The sequence below is a fragment of the Vigna angularis genome, chromosome 7, assembly GCF_016808095.1.
Source record: "Vigna angularis cultivar LongXiaoDou No.4 chromosome 7, ASM1680809v1, whole genome shotgun sequence".
Classification (NCBI taxonomy): domain Eukaryota; kingdom Viridiplantae; phylum Streptophyta; class Magnoliopsida; order Fabales; family Fabaceae; genus Vigna; species Vigna angularis.
Window position 1 is genome coordinate 17,828,406 of NC_068976.1, and position 19,913 is coordinate 17,848,318.

A 19,913-nucleotide genomic window follows, 5' to 3' on the forward strand; every position below is an offset into this window, starting at 1 on the left:
AACCAAAAGGAATGATAATAGTTTCAATTCTTCTGGTTGTTTTGTAACATTAGATTTTAATGCAAATTATATATTAAATTAATTGAGGAATTAATGGTTTAACATATATATTTAGAACTTGCTTTAAGAAAATTAAACCAAGTATATATTAATGAAAATGTTTGAAAACATGATATATTGTCTAGAATTTTACTTTAACATAATTCATGAAACCAATTCCAATGAAACTTCTTTTAAACTTTAAATTGTAATCTTTAAATTCTTGTTATTTCAATTCAATATCATCAATGTGACTTCAATTATTATCATTTCTAATTTGATTTTGGTAAATGCTTCCAATGAAGCAACAAAACACAAGTTACTTGGAAAAACAATACTTTGAACTTACACTTATTACTTGGAAGTAATTTGATTCACTTGCCAAAAAGTTATCGTCAACCTTGGCCAATAAGAGCATTGTCCCAAACGGGTTAGACTAAAAAAAAGCCTATTTATATTTAGGTCACTATTTTCGAAGTTTGGCTTGACTTTTGCTAATTCTTATTTCTTTAATCTACTATTCCAATTTATTTTATTTATTCCGCCTGGTCGTAATAAGCTCCTGTAAATGACAACTGCAAGTTCCCCATATCATTGTGGCTTGGTAATGTAATACGCAATATGCGCCTCCAATACTCTTTCTCCAATATTTTCTCATCTCGAACTTCAGTTTCCATCTTCTGTCTAGCATTTCAATATAATCCTGATAACTGGTGATATGCCACGATAATCTGTCTTATTATGCACTTTTTGTAGTGTTTAGCAATTAAATTTCTACACTATACAAAGATTATCAATTAAATTTATAATCTTTGTCCCGCCTACTCAAGCTATTTTCATTGGAATTTGGTTAGGATACCATCAATCCTTGTAAATAAAAGGGAAAACAGATTCCACTTGTTCACTATTGACAAAATTCTCTCCGTTTATTCAATTACTATGCTTTGAAAAATAAATGATGTTCTCATCAATGTAAATAGCGTCCCCCATCTTATTTATATCTGTATGGTCTAAAGAACAAAACTCGGGATACAGCCAACTTCGAAAAACCTTCTATCTAAAATCATAAAACATGAAAGAATTACTCACCCATATACAGATGATAAATCGTGCAACATTGCCACTTCATTGACATGTCTGCAAAATTAAATGTGGCTAAAACAATTTAAATGAAGAATGTAACATGCAAAATAAATGTGGAAATCAAGCCGGTCTGATCTTCCAGGTGGAGTTGCCACAGACTAAGTTTGTGAGAAATTCTAACAAAAGTTAAGCATTCAATTTGAATAACATTTTGTAGTGCTCAACAAGGGGCCACCAAAAATATTCCGCAAGGATAGTTTAGCACCAATGGTGACTATACTATATGTTGGTACCAACCACGTAGTTTTAAGGAGCTCTGTCAAAGGGTAGTGTATCGTTGTAACAAACATCCCATACAGCTTCCAAGGAATCCTCGGCGGCAAAACCAGAGCAATTAGGGTTTGCAGACAAAGATTTCAAAACTTTTCTTCTCACACATTCCTTCAAGTACCATTACATTGATTCAGTATTGAACAAATAAAAGCCAACAAAATAGTCTAAAATATCAAATTAAATATACTAAAGAAAAGAGAGAACTGCATGACAGCAGCAACAAAATACCAACAGATGTAATTTGAAGGAGAATAGAAAGTTGTACTTGACACAAGTTAAATGGATTTATAAACATATAAACTCTTTTTCGTCCCTTTAGACGCCAATCATGTTAAAGTCTTTTAATATGCTTGCGAAGAGGACAGCCTGTCCCCAACCAAAGAATGAGATGCGGGTACTAATAAGTAAAAGGGAGAAGCAGTAGAATTCAGGCGACTGTTGGCACTAATCCATTTCTAATTAGCCAATAACTAAGAAACCCTCTTCAACTATATGTCATTGTGTGAATTACCCTTGTTCTGGATCAGGCTCGTCGTTCAATTCATATAACAAGGCATCTTGGCCCAAATGAAGGATTATCCCACTTGTTGGGTGTCGGCCGAAGTTAATGTCATTATTTGGGAGCGACATTACTATAATACACTTAAGCGCATTATATAGTATGTCGACCTAGAATAAAGTAACAGTACCTCATGTTAATTTTAAAATTATTTACAGCTCAAAAATCACAATGGTTTTGAACCCAATGTTGAGATATAGCAAGCTTGTTATAGGGTCCTTTTGAACAAACTACTCCTTAATGACTTCTATAACAGAAAAATAAGAAAAAAATGAAAGGAGCTCGTAGGTAAGTTAAAACTAGCTTATGGCCAAGTTAAAAATTAAAAATTTAAAAAAACCATATGAATGCTTCCACAAATCAGCTTATGCTTATGCATAAACTTATTATGACTTATGGAGAAGTTCATTTTAATTTTTCCACTTATTTGTTTCTTCTAGAAGTACTTACGAAAAAAATTGTCCAAATAGACCCATAGAATAAAGCAGCATATAAACAAAGTGATTATTTGATGTAATATTCACATAATCATAGTAGATGAAAACATTAAAAAAGAACAAAAAAAAGAGAGTAGACCAATCCACAATTCAACTTTAATCCTGAATTTGACTTACTACACAATAATATGGACAACAGAAAATTATGCATCAGTTTGTACTGAGGAATGTAATACAAAACGTCTGACGTTTGATTTTCTACATATGAATGAAAACTCAGGAGGATGGGAATTAGAGATTTAGTAACATGCTGGAATCCAACAAAATTGGAAATACCACATCATTATGTGGCATGGAAAAGAGAAAAAGCCATAAGTTTTTCTTCACCAATGCTTAATGTACGCCATTAGACAATATAAGAACAATTAAACTATAATAAAGCACAGTAACAACTTAAACCACCATCTCATAATTTTACAACTCTGAATCTTCAAACTTATCTTTGATCCAAATTGAAGTAAAATCCATCTTTCAAGTACCTAAGGCTACTACTAGAAACTATATGTTCTTTCTCAAGTTTAATGTTAAACCAGGCCCCCCAGTGATTAACTCCCTCTACCTTAAATTTTATATTTTCTGTGATCTAATTCAACATTGATGTTGTGAACAAAACATATGAATCCTGTTAGCAACTATGGCTCCTAAGAACAAACTGCAAAGTATTTGGTAATATGGATTTGGGATGACAAGCATACAAGACAATGTGTAGTACATACTAAACAAGTTACCAATCCATATTAAATAATATCTTACATACATATCAGTCAAGTATCATATATCCAATCTAAACAAGTTCTTTATAACTCTACACAAAACCCTACTACAACATTGGTACTTCAGCAGATATATATGATCAAGGGGATTCAACTAAAAGGAGGGGTAGTCATGAACGGATTACCTGAGTTATTTAAACAACAGACAAACATGAAGATTTGCTTTTCCTTATCTTATATTTTTAATAAAGCACTAATTGCTCCCAAGGGGTGACATTAAAGGCAGTAACAATAGATGTAACCTTCAATTAAAATTTATTTAAAAAAAAATGGTTATAACTAAATTCTTCATTTTAATAAATTTCCAAAGTTCCTTTTCTTTGATGATTAGTTTCAAAATATGCAAGTGCAATAACTAGTTTTTCATATTGTATGCTTCCTACTAATCCTCCATGTGTACATGCATGAACACGACAAAAGACTGAGATGCTTGATATTACCAATCTATGTCTCTCATAGCAATTTTTAAACTTCAGATGAGAATAATGCTTCTATGGAACGGCAAATTTAGTTAAACTTCATACTTTCTCTTTCTCCAATTGATAACTAGATATTGTAAATTTGAAAAGTAACCATGAAATGTTTTAAATAACATATTATTAGGATAAAAAGTATTAATGATGAAAAAATATCTTTAGAATTTTTCTATATCATTTAACATATTTTTATGTCCTTTGTTTTAAAGATTTTGATTATTACAAATAGGCATGATGAAAATGTAATTGGTATGACTCTATGATGCACGGATTACGATGTGTTGGATACCATGTGCATATGATTCAATGATACACTTATCTTAAAAATAATAGAATATGATACGTGATGCGCGCGCGCGCGCACACACACACACATATATATATATATATATATATATATATATATATATATATATATATATATATACATATATATGATTGAAATTGTGTGAACCCAAACTAAAATTACATATATTAAACATTGCAAAAATAAAAAATTACAAATTATTGTCGTCATAAAAGAATTGATTTTATAGATTAGATACTTCATTCATAAGTATCAGATACTACGCATAAACGAATATGGGAATGTAACTTTAGAATCAACTATTCTATTAAAAGATATTTTATGTCCCACAATTGACCAATAGCCTTGTTTCTATACAAAAACCTACAAAATATGTGAACTGTTTAGTAAATTCTTTCTCTTCTTATTGTGTATTTCAGGACTTCGCCACTAGTTAGACAATTTGAATTGCTAAGGAGCAAAGTGGGTTGCATCTACTGAAATTGACTGGCACTTCATTAAAGATAATCTTGATAGGGACCTAGTGGCTACAACTCATGTCCCTACAAGATTTTCATACAGCAGATTTGTCAGTACAAATTCTAGGATCTTGTAGGTAAGTTGGAAACTGTTGATATTCATTTACTAATTTGAGGAAAAGTGTTGTGAATAACAAATTATTTGGATAAAAAATATTCTCAATATCTCAACAATATTAGGAAAAAACATCTTCAAAATCTTCTTATTCATTTCAACATGTTTTTAATTCGTTTTTTAAAGAATTTTATTATTACTAATAGAGATGATGGGAATGTAATTGCTGTGATTGTTACAAATAAAATAATTCTTTATTTTTTTATATAGTTCAACTGATACTTGCTAACATTAATCTAGGAAAAGATTCAACTAAAATAAATGGGCTGCCTTATTGAATGAGGGAAATTGAAAGTTTACCTGTTCATGCCCTCGTAGTTTCAAGAAACCTCGTAGTAGTTCTCGCTTATAATGACAATCGCCACTTAGATGATTAGTTCGTATCTGTTTTACAATGCCATAAAAAATATCAATTAAAGGGGGTTGACAAACCAACATAATCCTGGTAGGGAAAGAATGTAAGATACGAACCTCAGTACAAGCATGGTGAGCACAATCCGACCAATCCAAGTTAGCAGCACGACAATCATCAAATGCATGAATTAATTCACGAACTACCACCTGGTTGACATCATCTTGAATTCGTACATAATTACTGCACACTTTTATCTGGGAGAATGGAAAACATTACCATTCAGCCAAAGTAAAAGCATTGATCACAACACTAATTCAACCAACAAAACCATGATAGTCAAAATTGAGATTTTACCCTAGATTGGAAAGGAAAATATGAAGCATAAATTAGAAGATAATCACACTTTAAGGAATATAAATTCATACACCCAAAATCATCATTTCTCACTCTGCTTTTAAAGAAATAAATGGTCTTCGAAAGAAAAAATGAGCTTTGAAAAGAAAAAAAAATAGGCATCTTTCATCCTGCACCCCAAAAATGTTGTAATTTCCAAACTACCATAAAAAGAAGGAAGGTCAAGCTTGGGTTTCATATGATGTTCTCTATGATTGTGGTGTCTCCTAGGAGGGGGTTGATAGTAGGAAGGTCTTTGTAATTTCCATGCTAGAACAGCTCCAAGTCGCAAAATGAGGCAACGGAATGAAATGATACATGAAGAATTGGTGCATGCCAGGTGTTTGATGGATGGTTCAGTGAGTGTATGGTGAGTGTTTGAGGTCTCTAAGCTCAAAAGGCCTTCCAACAGGGAAAGAAGCTAAAGGAGAGTGTGATGAATTGTCACACAACAAGTTATCCAAGAGTATAAAGGTCTGGAGTAAACTCAACAACATTTCATTTATACTTCAAAGATGATTTTACAAAAGAGAGGTCCTTCTATTTATAGGTGAAGAAGGACCTCCATTACTGACTTGCAATGCATCTAAAAATAAAAAATGAAGTGTGTTGGAGAAGCTAAGAAGCTTGGAGCGCACGTTTCTTTAAGTGCATATTCAAAACGTGCCAATTTAAAATTCTAATTCGCAATGGTTGGGCGTCTGAAGGTCTTGGCTGGGGGCGGCAGTTGGTCCGGAAGGCAACTCCCTTTGTATTTTGAATCCGGAAGCTATGCTGCCAATTCCGGAAATAACACATTTTCCTCCTTTTGATTCCTTTGCTTCCTTTAGCTTGCCAAGCTTCCTATGTTGATTATGCATGGTCTCCAACCTTTATTTAGGTCCTACAAAATAGTACAAATGTATTTAGCAAAGAGAAGAAGGATTTTAATAAGTGATTCTCCATAGGAGTAATGTGTTGGGTGATCCTTCTTCTTGAATCTTCTTTGACATGGCTCTTGTAAGAGGACCTATGTGAAGCTTAGATGGTCCACCATCATACCTGATAGGTTTCCGAACAAGAAACCTGATCAAGAACTCCCTCTCACAACAAAGATACAGAGAAGAATGGAAAGAATCTGGTATTATTCACAAAGGAATAGTCTGTACAGTCAAGATACAGGGGCATAATCCCCTTCACAGGTCTGAGGCCTGTCAACAATCAAAGTCTCAAAAAGTCCCTTCTAACTATACAATCAATATATTTATACAATTCCTCTGCCTTCTATCCTAATCCCAGTTCCCATTATATCCAAATACCCTATATCCTAACATTACACCCCGCTGCAGAACAACCTTGTCCTCAAGGTTGGAATCGGGAAGCTTGATCTCATGGCTCCTCTTCCTCGTCAGGTTACCATATGAAGGTTGCGTGTTCGTTTCACGTCGGGTTCACCATATGAAGGGAATACACTGGCTATGCCCTCCAATTCAAGTCAGGAGGCTTGGGTGGTGGCAAATTCTCCTCTTCTTCTTCGGCCAATATCAACATTCGTAATCCCTTCTCTGGGCATTGATGGCCTGGACTAAACGGCCCTCCGCACCTAAAACACCTTCCCTCCTCCCTTCTCTTCACGAACTCCGAGTAAGGTAAGTTTCGGATATTTCTCCCCCTACCATCGAAACTGGGTTTCGCTATTCCGCTTCCCTGGGTCGCCTCCTTATCCATTGATCCTACACTCTCCGCTACCCCTCCTCGGCCCTGCACATCGCGACTATGTTCGACTCGCGCTACCACCCCGGTCGTCCACCCCCACGAACTCTGATTCTTGGTCGTTAGTCCGCCTCCGATCTTCGAAAGGTTACACAGCTTCTCCACGTTACGCGCGATTTGCATGGCTGTCATCAAATCTTGTGTATCATGCGGTCTCACGTGATCGCACACCTCTTCTTGGAGACCCGCCATGAAGTAACCCAGAAGTTGTTCTTCAGGAATCTTGGTCGTCTGTCCCACCAAAACTTCAAAATCCCGAATGTAATCGTCCACCGATCCTGCCTGTTTAATGGCCGCCATCCTCTCATAAATCGACCCTCGAGTTCCCCCTCCGAACCTAATCACCATCACTCTCTTCAAGCCTTCCCAAGAGTTGTTCTTGGTTTTCTCCCTCCAAAAGCGAAACCAATACCCCCGCGTATCCCTCCATGCTGATGAAGGCCAATTGCAATTTTTCTTCTTCGGCCACTCTCTGCACTTCGAAATTTTTTTCCGCCCGATTGATTCAATTCAATGGATCCCCTCCTTCAAACACGGGTAACTCCACCCTTTTCCTCTAGTTAGACGGTCCTTCTTGGTTCCCTTCCCCACCTCTTTCTCTCTCTCCGTCGTGTCTACCCTCGTTCTCATTCACCGATGATTGACTTCCATCTTGGTGCCGGTCGTTTGGGTGGTGATTACGATCTTCCATCATTCTCAAAATCGCCTAAATGTTTTGGCGCATCGCCGCGGACTCCTGTCTCAGAGCCATCGTGTCCGCCTTCGTCTTCGCTATCGCAATTTCTACAGCCTCCAACTGACCTTCTACCGCCACCACTCTCCGCTCCATCACTCGCGATTCTTCCCTCACCCAATCAGATCCGGCAGGTTGGACCATTTTGATAGGTTTCTAAACAAGAAACCTGATCAAGAACTCCCTCTCAACCTCTCACAACAAAGATACAGAGAAGAATGGAAAGAATCTGGTATTATTCACAAAGGAATAGTCTGTATAGTCAAGATACAGGGGCATAATCCCCTTCACAGGTCTAAGGCCTGTCAACAATCAAAGTCTCAAAAAGTCCCTTCTAACTATACAATCAATATATTTATACAATTCCTCTGCCTTCTATCCTAATCCCATTTCCCATTATATCCAAATACCCTATATCCTAACAATACCCCTTATTAAAATCCTTACAAATTATTTTTTATAATTTACAGATTGGATATACTGGAAGGTATTTCCGAATCCAGAAAATACCAACTGGAACACTCAATCCAGAAAATATGAAATAATACATTCCGGATTGAGGGTTCTGAAAGGTGTTTCCGAATCCAAAAATATATTTCGAAACAGTCAATCCCAAGTACAAAAAAAAAATGTGTTCCAAAAGTTTTTTTAGGGATCCGAAAATATATTCCAAAACATTCGTTCTGAAATTTTTATTTTATATTTCAGAATAACAGTTCAGAAGGTATTTCATCTGGAATACAAAAAAAAAACAGAATGGATGTTTCGAAATGTATTTCCAAAACATCTGTTTTGAAAATGTTTTTTTTATTCCGGAATGTATTTTTGAGTTCATAACGTATTTCTAGACCTAGAAATACCTTCCCAAACAGTATTCCAAAATACAAAAAAGTGAAAGAGGAGAGATGCAGGCATACAGGGCGGTGATGGAAGAAGGAGAAAGACAATGGTGATAGAGAGCTTGCCAAACTCGAATGGTACTGGAAGGAGAAGAAGAATGGTGATAGAAGAAGGAGAAGGATAATGACGAGGGAGAAGGAGAATGATGAAGGAAAATGGTGATGGAAGAAGGAGAAGGAGGATTGTGAGGGAGAATGGTGAGGAGCTAGTGGGGGAGGTGTGGTGTTGTGCTTAAGGAAGAAAAAAGAGGAAGAATGGTGGAAATTAGGCAATTCGGGATTTAATATAATTTAATTGAAAGATAGAATAGGGATATAAGATTTTATGGGGGTACAAGCAGAAAAACAGGAAGGTGCAGGAAGAAGAACCCAAAAAAATACGTCGTGCTAGTTTTTCACTTACCAGAAGACAAATGCAATTGGGTTTTGAAGAAAAAAAAGACAAAGATGGGCTTAAGTTTTGATAGTCATGGTTGTTGTAGAATGCAATTGGATTTTGAGAAAACAAAAAGGGGCAATTACTTCTTGCAACACATCATTTCCGGAATTTATTTTCCTAAACACAATAAACAATTCCGGAATTTTTTTCCAGAAGGTTTTGATGGGGTGGGAGAATAAATTTGATGAGATGGAGGAATCAATTGCCCAAAAAAGTTGTCAATGGGATTTGAAAATAAAGAGATGGGTTTTAGTTTTGCCAACCCATCAAAAACCCTAAAAATTTATCTGACCTAAGAGCTACCATGGCATGTGTAACATACTCTGAGAAGCACCACCGTGAGGTATGCCAACTTCTTCTCGCTCGCCACTGGGAGAGACTGTATCGCGAGTATACGAGTTGCAATTTTGAATGTTGATTCAAAGCAATCCACCAAAATGGCAACTTCCAGGAAAGATCACTCTTTATATCTCACATGATTTTGACTACCATGAACAAAACAACGAAGCAGTAATAGAACTGAGAAAGGAAATAGGTACCCCTTCACCACGAACATAAGAACCAGCCACTTCTTGATTGCAAGTAATAGCTTTGAAAAAATTGTCTTCAACTATACACCCAGCTTTCTCCAAACGTTCCCTCAAAAACCTCACCATTGGAGCTGTCAAAGAAAATTGACATGATAAACATACCGATAAGTAAGAAAGAAAATGTTGAAGGAAATGTGACAGACTTCGAAAACTCTTCTGAATCATGATTTGACATTCTTCCTCAGATTTCTTCGCCATCAGTTTTTCAGTTGCACAAAGTTGGTTCCCGGAGGATGCAAGGCTAAGTCTTCCAAAGACAAGCTCTAATTTTCCTTCAAAAATTGAAATTATATAAATATTATTTTACTATAAAAAAGTGAATATTTAGCATGTATACAAAACCATAAAAAGGGGAAGACAGAAAGGATTTGATTCCCACCTATATTAAAAAGAATAAGCAGATGACACTTAACCAAACAAATTAACTTGTCCTAAAATAGAGCGTGAGATAAAAATTGTCTTGAGAAAGCAATGTCGACTAAGTAAAACTTATAATTTGCCTCTAGAGAAAAGTTTTATAATGTGGAATTGAACTAGCAATCACAGTCATAGCAAGCTTCCTATGATTTAATGCTATCATAAAATATATGAAATCTGCCAGCACGCCAAATTTAATAAGATTGAAAATGTCAGTTAAGAAATGCACCAATCATGCACCAACCAACAGAGGAAGAAACACAAGCGGTTGAAAGAGAGAAGTTTTATAAAAGCAATGGTGTCGACTAAGTAAAACTTATAATTTGCCTCTAGAGAGAAGTTTTATAATGTGGAATTGAACTAGCAATCACAAGTCATAGCAAGCTTCCTATGATTAATAATGCTATCATAAAATATATGAAATCTGCCAGCATGCCAAATTTAATAAGATTGAAAATGTCAGTTAAGAAATGCACCAATCATGCACCAACCAACAGAGGAAGAAACACAAGCGGTTGAAAGAGAGAAGTTTTATAAAAGCAATGTCGACTAAGTAAAACTTATAATTTGCCTCGAGAGAGAAGTTTTATAATGTGGAATTGAACTAGCAATAACAAGTCATAGCAAGCTTCCTATGATTAATAATGCTATCATAAAATATATGAAATCTGCCAGCATGCCAAATTTAATAAGATTGAAAATGTCAGTTAAGAAATGCACCAATCATGCACCAACCAACAGAGGAAGAAACACAAGCGGTTGAAAGAGAGAAGTTTTATAAAAGCAATGGTGTCGACTAAGTAAAACTTATAATTTGCCTCTAGAGAGAAGTTTTATAATGTGGAATTGAACTAGCAATCACAAGTCATAGCAAGCTTCCTATGATTAATAATGCTATCATAAAATATATGAAATCTGCCAGCATGCCAAATTTAATAAGATTGAAAATGTCAGTTAAGAAATGCACCAATCATGCACCAACCAACAGAGGAAGAAACACAAGCGGTTGAAAGAGAGAAGTTTTATAAAAGCAATGTCGACTAAGTAAAACTTATAATTTGCCTCGAGAGAGAAGTTTTATAATGTGGAATTGAACTAGCAATAACAAGTCATAGCAAGCTTCCTATGATTAATAATGCTATCATAAAATATATGAAATCTGCCAGCATGCCAAATTTAATAAGATTGAAAATGTCAGTTAAGAAATGCACCAATCATGCACCAACCAACAGAGGAAGAAACACAAGCGGTTGAAAGAGAATGACAAGACAATTGAAAAAAGGCAACAAAGGAACATCACAACATATCAAATGCGGATAACATTTAAGAAATAAGGCTTACTTTATGTTGATATCAATAGGTCAATTATATCCACAGATTTAAATTTGCCAACAAATTGAGCTGTCAAAAATAGAAGTCAAACCAGAATGCCAAAATTTACAGCTAGTTAATGTGAGACATTGGCAGTTTACACATTTAAACATGTATATAATAATAAGTCGGCAGTTATACATTCACAAAATATAACAACTTGGTTTCCCCATTCACAATCTTCCACTTTGAGAAACTAAATAAGTCAACATAATAGAATTTAATAGAGGTGACACTTCAACGCACGTCATGCAGAGAAAACTTTAAACTGAGGCAATTTATAGTCTGTGGAGTCCACCTCCAACACAGAAACTATGTTTGGCAACCTATTTAAGAAGAAATTTTGATTTGCTCCAAAAAGGTTTCCACCATCATTAGTTTGGTACATGATCCCAACTAAAATAATCACATTTCTCAGCATTTAAACATATTCAAGCTGGAACCATGAACTCACATTCCTAAGCCATGAGCAAATTAACATCAGTTAGGAAGAGCTTATTCAATGTCTATTTGCACTCATCTTCACATCTGTTAGTGTTGGGAAAAACTTATGAAAATAGCTTATGATACATCCATCAGATGTTTTCAACTTATTTGATAAGCTTTCTAGGATAACTAATAAAAACAGCTTATTTCTTATGTGAAAATAGTTCAAACTGATTTCTACAATAATAAAAAATAAAACTAAGATTCAAGTGCATATTATGACTAGCTCATATTGAACAAGTGCTTAATTAAGTTATTTATCAAAATTTGCCTTTAGTGACAGACATTAATATTTAGCTTTATATAGTACAACCTATGATCAAAAAACAATAATCATACTAACAAAGCTACAAGAAGGAAAAACTTGTAAATGATTGATCACAACCATTAAATTTCTACTAGAGATCGTATATATTTGCAATTAAGAGTGTTTTTCACAACTATATTTCATTCCTATAAGACTAAAATATAGAAAAAGACGTCAGGCATACTAGATTGAGTTGAAATAAGTTATTTCTCTCTCTTCCAGTTCTTTTTCTTTCTTTTCAATAGTTATGGAGAAAAAAGAAATTAAGATGTCCAAGTCAGTGTGTGGTCCATTCTATTACTACGTACTTATATGACTTTACAGTTTATACTTCGATTTTTACTCAATCTGTTTTTCAATTAAGTGGCACAAAATGGTTATGGCAGGGTGAGGCCGAATCAACATGTATCTCATTGATAATGGTGTCATGTACTGCTAGCCAGATATCACCATCAGTTAATAGTAATTAACTAAAGCTAGTGATGCTAATTACATATACTTAATCAAAGGGACAACTAGAAAATATTGAGAGATCTTATTTAGGGGATGTCTTCACAAAAATGAAATAGAGGTGCAGTAGTCTTTGGTTCCAAAAGGGTTTCTTAAAGAACAAAACAGAAAAGCCATTGGCAGCGAACAACCCATCTGGAGTTGTTGCCCTGCTTTTGTTATGTTCACCTTAAGTGATTAAGCTCTCCCCTCTCCTACATTTCACCCTCTATACCCATACAGGCAGTATCATTTTTGTTCCAGTTGGTTCAATTGTAGCTTCATATATTCTACTGTTATACCAGCCCCAGGTTGTGTGGCACCTTAGTTATGAAATCCCTCTCTTTTCATTCTCTATTTCAGCAGCACCCCATTTAGGTGTAATTTGCTTCCATCGTTATTTTAATGTTAAGTTCAACCAAAAATGTTTTGGATCATTCACCCTTTCCCTTTTGTTTCTCTCTCTAGTACATACCACTAATGCATTACCTCTAACCTCGCAACAAAAGTTCATAAGCAAAGCTCAAAAACAAGGCAACAAGTGTCCGCTTATAACTTTCCCAACACCAAATTATGAGTATAACCATATTATATTTGTCCACATTACAAAATCTAAACTCTAATTTTTACATCACACACCCCTTTGCCACTTCTCTCTCCTTTCCAACTTTGCTCAACATCATAAAATACAATTTCCAGTCCTTTAAAACACCCAAAAACTCAAACATTTAAACTTTTAATTTCAAGTTTACTATAGGGCATAGAAAATACCTTGCATCAGTGCCTTTTATAATTGATCTCATCACGTAATTACAAAGTGTCCAGACTATAAACCATCCATGCTTTAGGACAAATTAAAATTGACCCTACCAATGTCTAACTTATAAAACTAGATGGTCATCACATCAAAGGAAGTGAGGCATGTACTGTTTTAGAGTAAGTGTGTTGCCAGCTAAAAGCGGATTATGCTAAAATACATTGTTAATTACAATCTCAAGCACAAAAACAATTTTAAGGTGCTCAATACAGATAGATATGCCAAAAGAAATGTAACCAATTGCTAGCAGTCAGTTTCAAAACAACAGTTACAACCAACACGGAAACTAATAACCAAACCTTGACCAATATGCGGGTCACAATCTGGGAACTCATTTCCTCTGGTTAAAGCTGCAGCAATTGATAATCAAACTATCACTAGAAACTCACAACTAATCAATTAACAAGTTCCATTGAGATGAAAAGAATAAAAATGCCTGGTAAAGGCAAAGAAGGCAGAGATTAGTATTCATGCTGTATGCTTGTGATGAACCCTAGAAAGAGAAAGAAAATGCTATTCGGCATTGATATAGACGTGCATGGTTGGAAACCCTGGTCTTGCTTGGACTAGGAAAAAGTGGAACATGAAGCGAATTGGACATAGGGAAAAATGAGGGAGAAGGAATCTGGTCGTTGGCTTAGTTTCCAAGATCTGGAAAAATATCGTTATTGTATGATCGATGGACACAAGATGCTCCACTGTGTATCCTCCTTAGAATTCCATACCTCCTCACCAATTCATACCTATATTCAATAATCTCACATAATCCAAACTCATGCATCTATACTTATATACACCTCAAACAATCATTTATTATATTTAATCATACATACATTTACATATCAAGTGTCCTCTTAAACCATTCCAAACAAGAAAAGAAAATTGTCTTATATCGCCCAGTACCATAGACTCCCGCCCAGTGTCACTCAACCAGAGGTACCATAGACTCCCGCCCAATGCTACCTTCTCGCCTAGCGAGCCTAGTGTGCATCCAGCAAGAGCACCACTGGAACTCTCAGGATTTAAAAAACTAATATTAGGGGAGGCGTTGATCCAATTGGTGCTATGTGATATTTAAAAACATAATAATAATAATAATAGCAGCCACGCTTTTTATTGTAAGAAAAGAAAAAAGAAATAAAATACAGATTTTGTCACTGTTGCTCATTGCTCACCGAAAGTCATGACTGAATGATATTTTTCTTTACACCTGCCTGTAATGAAATTTTTAACCACTAAAATTTTAAGCATAAACCTAATTGAATTTTAATACAATACAATTTATTCCAATGAAGGTGCAATTTGAAATCAAGCTTTATTTTCTACTATACCAATTTCAGCAGATAAAACAAACTGAAATACAAATTTAAATTCAATAAGACCAACAAATGTGTATATATTCAAATCTAATGAAAATTACAGATGATCAATTCCTGCAGTTACACCAAATTGAAAAGGTAATTCAAATCCAATAAGAATAAGTACTGATGTAATTTAATTCCAAATGCAAATAGAATTATAAGTAAAACCAATTCCAACAAATTGAAGTACGAATCCTGTTTCAAATCCAATTTCAATGTTCAGTCTTGCAAATATAATTTAATTTCAAATCCAATAAAATTGCAATTCAAATTGAAAAGGAATCCATTTCCAGTGAGTGAGCAGACCAGCAAATGTCATTTAATTCCAAATCCAAATCGAATTTTAATTGGAGATCCAATCTCAATCGAAATTTGAAATTCAAATGCAATTTCAAATGTAATTCCAGATCCACTTCCTAGCAAACAATTGCTAATTAAGCTAATAGAAAGTTACTAATTAAGTCAATTTTCCAAACAGATTCCAATTGTAGTATAAACATTTTATTCAAATCAAAAACGAATATGCACAAATTTTGATGGTCAGATTTGGAGGGAATGATATCATGGCTGAAACTGTTACAATGTTTGAACCCATAACAGAAAAAAAAAAGGTTATTTAACATGACCAAGCTCTATGAATCAGCCAATAGTCACAACATAAGTCTACCATGAAACTACATATACAATTACCTTAATTCTTTTTTAATTACAAAGATGTACAGAACATGATTAATCACTCAGAATCAATTAACGATCAGTCAAACTGATTAAGACCAACTTCATATCATAAACTTAACCAAATGACCCTAGTTGTAGTATATAAATAAAATCCAGATAATAACAAAAGGTCAAAACAGAAATTTTTAGCAACTAATTGACTTCTCTCCATCTCAATTATAAAATAAAAAATCACAGAACATAAAATGTTAAGTAAAAGTCGGTACATATTCATATTATAAAAAGTGAAAGATATCATATATTCAATAACATTAATGTTGCGGGTGACTTGCTTTCCCATTTAAACTGCAATCCTTGATTGAAGTAAGAACCACTTGCAAAATAATCCCCGGATTGAAACTTGGGGCTAAGCCTAGACACAAGGTAAGACGGTCAGGTGGCTATTGTTTGATACAAAGGTAAACAAAGGGAGAAGAAACATTTCATTCCAAATTTTATTTCCACAAAACAGAGTATGTTGACATAAAGGCTAACAACATACCCTTCAAGCATTTTAAGAGAGAAATAACAAAGAATATGATCACTTTAATGCTAAAAGGCATTTAAGCATGTATACTTAAAGCTGCGTAGAAGACAAACCACGTGATTCTTTTTTAGTAAATCATAAATCTGCATTCTTTTTTAGTAAATCATAAATCTGCACCCAAAAATTAGAGTTTCATAATATGGCTCATATCATATCATGCTAAAAAGTTTCTCAATAATTAAAATGATTACACCGTGTCTCTTTCACGAAGTAGGCAACTAAGACAGATCATGTTATCATGCTATCAAAAGACTGTTCTTTTCATTTCACTCAAAAGTAAAGTAAATTCTCTTGGTAACATTTATATGCAAATTACTGATGCTTGGCTCCAAGACTAACAAATTGATCAGGCATAGCAACTCTAGCATATTGCAACTTCAATTATTTAAAAACTCAATAAACATAAAAAAAAATATATATTAAAAGATAACAAAGCTCTCGTTGAAGTTATTTTAGTGTGATGTTGTCTTCATTATTTACTAGTAATGTCAACAATACTACAATTACTCATTACACAAATCACAGAGTAATCACCAAACAAATCACAGAGTAATCACCAAACAAATCACTTATACAAGCAATGGACCCCATTTCACTCCATATCTCTAGATCTCCTTCACTCTTCATCTTCATCCAAAACCCTTCTCCCAAATATTTCAATGTATTCTATAATTCTTCAATGTTTTATTTCTAAATAAATCCATTACATCAGTATCCTTAACCCTATTTTTATACCCTATAAACTCACATAATCACATATATACAGGAAGAACCTAAACCAATAAACACAGAATGAAGGTGCAATTACAACTACCACTGGAAAACCAAATCATATCACTGAAAACCTCAGAACCCAAACCAATACCAATTCCAAACACAAAAATGCATCAAAATAAACAAATGTCTTGCAATTTTATAATGTACCATTTTAAAAATCTCACCTTTAGGACAATCACAACACTGTCTTTGACCTTCACGGGAGAAGCATTAGCGCCACCACGTGCTCGACCTCCTCGGCAGCCGGTTTGAGCTTCTCAAATTTCCAGTTGAAGATTTGTGTTTCACGCAGGAACTTGATTTCGAACGACTGACTTTGAGACCTATTAAGGCTCTCGCCAGTGCAACACGGGTTTGGGAGTTTTCCTGTGGTTTGAGACAGTAATCACAAATTCCACTAGGTTTATTCCAAGAAATGGGGAGGAAAAGGGGAGGAAAAAGACGGAGAAGGATGAGAACATATATTAGGGCTTCCGATTGTATAAGAAAGGGAGTAAGTGTACCGTGGCAAAATTGATTTTAGGGTTCATATTGTATGAGAAAACTATTTCTAAGGAGATTTCTTTAAGTAAATTTTCAGGCTTTTATTACTATCACTACATGAATTTTATTTCTTCAGTCTCACTTTTCTTTTTTACAATTTGATTATTATTTTTTTGTTTGAAAAAATATAAATTTTTATTTGAAAAAATATAAAAAAAATTGTTTAGAAAAAACTTTTATTCAGAAAAAATATATAAAAATAGAAAGTTAAAATATAACAAAATATCAAATCTTTTAATTGAAATTTATAAAAAGTTTAAAATAGAAAAAGTATTAAAATTTATTAACATTTTAAAATACAGAAAAATATAGAAATTTCAATTGAAATTCATATAATTTTGAAAATAGAAAAATTATTGAAATTTATTTAAGAAATATTAATTTAGAAAAAATAAAAATTTAAAAATATATTTGAAATGAATTTGATTATTTTTATTGTATTTAAATATGTAAATGTAAAAAAATATTTTTAAAGATTTAGTATTTTATATTTAATTATATAAATGTGAAGATGTTTTTACTTTAATTTTTTTTTTCTGCAATTTTTTGAATTTTTTTTTTTCAGCATACAAGGATAGCATAACTTTATTTCTACGACAAAATTTGGTCTCTCAGTAAGTTAATTTACTTTTAATGTTTTCATTCTCTACCAAAAAATCACTCGAAATTTAGTTGTCAAATAACCAACTTCTAAAATGGACTTTTAAATGTTCTTTTGTTATTCAAATTATTTAAAAAAAATTATAATTTTCAAACTTCTTAAAATTAATAAAAAAAACTACATAGAAAAACTCCCACTTATATTTTTATATTTGTTTTCTAAAAAAAAACATTTTGATAAATTTTAATACTTTTTCTATTTTATAAATTTTATAAATTTCAATTACAAATTGTTATATTTTTATATTTTTTTAATTAAAAAATTTTTATAAACAAAATTTCCATATTCTTTAGTTTTTAATATTCACTTTTATATTTTCTTAGAATAAAAATATATTTTTTCAAATAAAAAAAAATTGTGCCAATAGTAACATGGTCTAGTTGAGGAGATAAAATGCATATGGGTCTAATGGTAATAATAAAGAGTGAAAGAGTAAGAAAAAAAAATCAAGAATGTTATGCAAAAGTTTATGTTTATGTGCATTTGTATATTTATTTAAAGAGATCTTGGTGTTGAGAAAAAGAAATAATAACTATTTTTAAATTTATAATTTAGTTATAAATAAGTTTATAATTTTGTTATAAAAATCATTTATAAATTTGGAAAGTCAATATATATGTAAAAAATATAAATAATAAACTTTGTAAAAATACAAAGAATAAAACATGTGCAAAATTAAAATAAATTATCTAAAAATATAAAACAAAAAATGCAAATTAGTATACCGATTTATTTATAGGTTTAAACGTTCTTTTGTTTAAAAGTGTCTGAATTGGACATCATTTAAATTTTATTTTCATGTGATAAATTCATCCATATTAGCATGTTTAATATTCATCATATTAGTACGTTTTGACGTCGTTTCTTATCACTTAACGACAAAGGTGTAATTATTACTATTTTACAAATTTTAGGACCCGATACTTTTAAATAAGAGGATCCAATTGAGATTCTTAAATAAATATGAGGATCATTCGATGGTTTAAACCATTTATTTAATATGTCTTATATGCATTGTTAGACTTGTATAATCACTATATAAACACACTCGTTTAATGTGTATTACTAAATTAGTCTAATTAGTGTATAAACAAACTTGTCAAATGTATATTGAAAGACTTGTCTAATTAAATAATGAATATAGTTGTCTGATATGTGTTGCAATACCATTTGATCATTGAATGGACATGCTCATATAATGTGTAGACTCATCTAATCAATATATGGAATGACTCATCTAATATATTTGTTTATAGTAGTTTAATCATAATATGGAAAGATTTGCCTAATATATATTATTAGATTCATCTAATATTTTCAATTTACACATCTAATTAAATAAATTCGTATAATGTGTATATTATAAGATTGATCTAATTAGTTAATGAAAAAAATTATCTAATAATACATCTAATTATTAAATTCAAGATAATAAAAAATAAATTCAACGAATATAAAACAAATTTTATAATATTAAAAAGTATATTTTTGTTATTATAAGTATATTTTTTAAATATTTGAAACGAACTATTAAATATAACCTTTTAATTTATTTTGTT

General features: G+C 32.7%; 1 protein-coding gene across 4 annotated transcripts; it reads right to left on the minus strand.

The window, feature by feature from the left end:
- Positions 1-1,006: 1,006 nt before the first annotated feature.
- On the minus strand, positions 1,007-17,689 carry LOC108338060 (mitochondrial inner membrane protease ATP23). 4 transcript variants are annotated; one of them, XM_052880188.1, is made up of 8 exons: positions 17,315-17,686; positions 14,048-14,098; positions 11,620-11,679; positions 10,005-10,133; positions 9,811-9,932; positions 5,172-5,309; positions 5,001-5,084; positions 1,007-1,563 (listed from the first exon to the last, which is right to left on the minus strand). In XM_052880188.1, exons 4-8 carry the CDS (start codon positions 10,057-10,059, stop codon positions 1,429-1,431), a joined length of 534 nt encoding a protein of 177 aa, XP_052736148.1. In that variant the 5' UTR covers positions 10,060-10,133; positions 11,620-11,679; positions 14,048-14,098; positions 17,315-17,686; the 3' UTR covers positions 1,007-1,428. The 4 variants fall into 4 exon arrangements, with proteins under 4 accessions (XP_052736148.1, XP_017430218.1, XP_017430217.1 ...); XM_017574729.2 differs by lacking the exon at positions 11,620-11,679; XM_017574728.2 differs by lacking the exons at positions 11,620-11,679; positions 14,048-14,098.
- Positions 17,690-19,913: the final 2,224 nt, after the last annotated feature.

What these genes read in the sequence shown, in the direction of transcription:
- LOC108338060 (XM_017574728.2), bottom strand. Translation starts at nt 10,059, where the DNA reads ATGGCGAAGAAATCTGAGGAAGAATGTCAAATCATGATTCAGAAGAGT. An exon ending in CTTATGTTCGTGGTGAAGGG is followed by an intron (nt 5,310 to 9,810) that starts GTACCTATTTCC and finishes CCATTCTCCCAG; the next exon opens with ATAAAAGTGTGCAGTAATTA. An exon ending in CTCACCATGCTTGTACTGAG is followed by an intron (nt 5,085 to 5,171) that starts GTTCGTATCTTA and finishes ATTGTAAAACAG; the next exon opens with ATACGAACTAATCATCTAAG.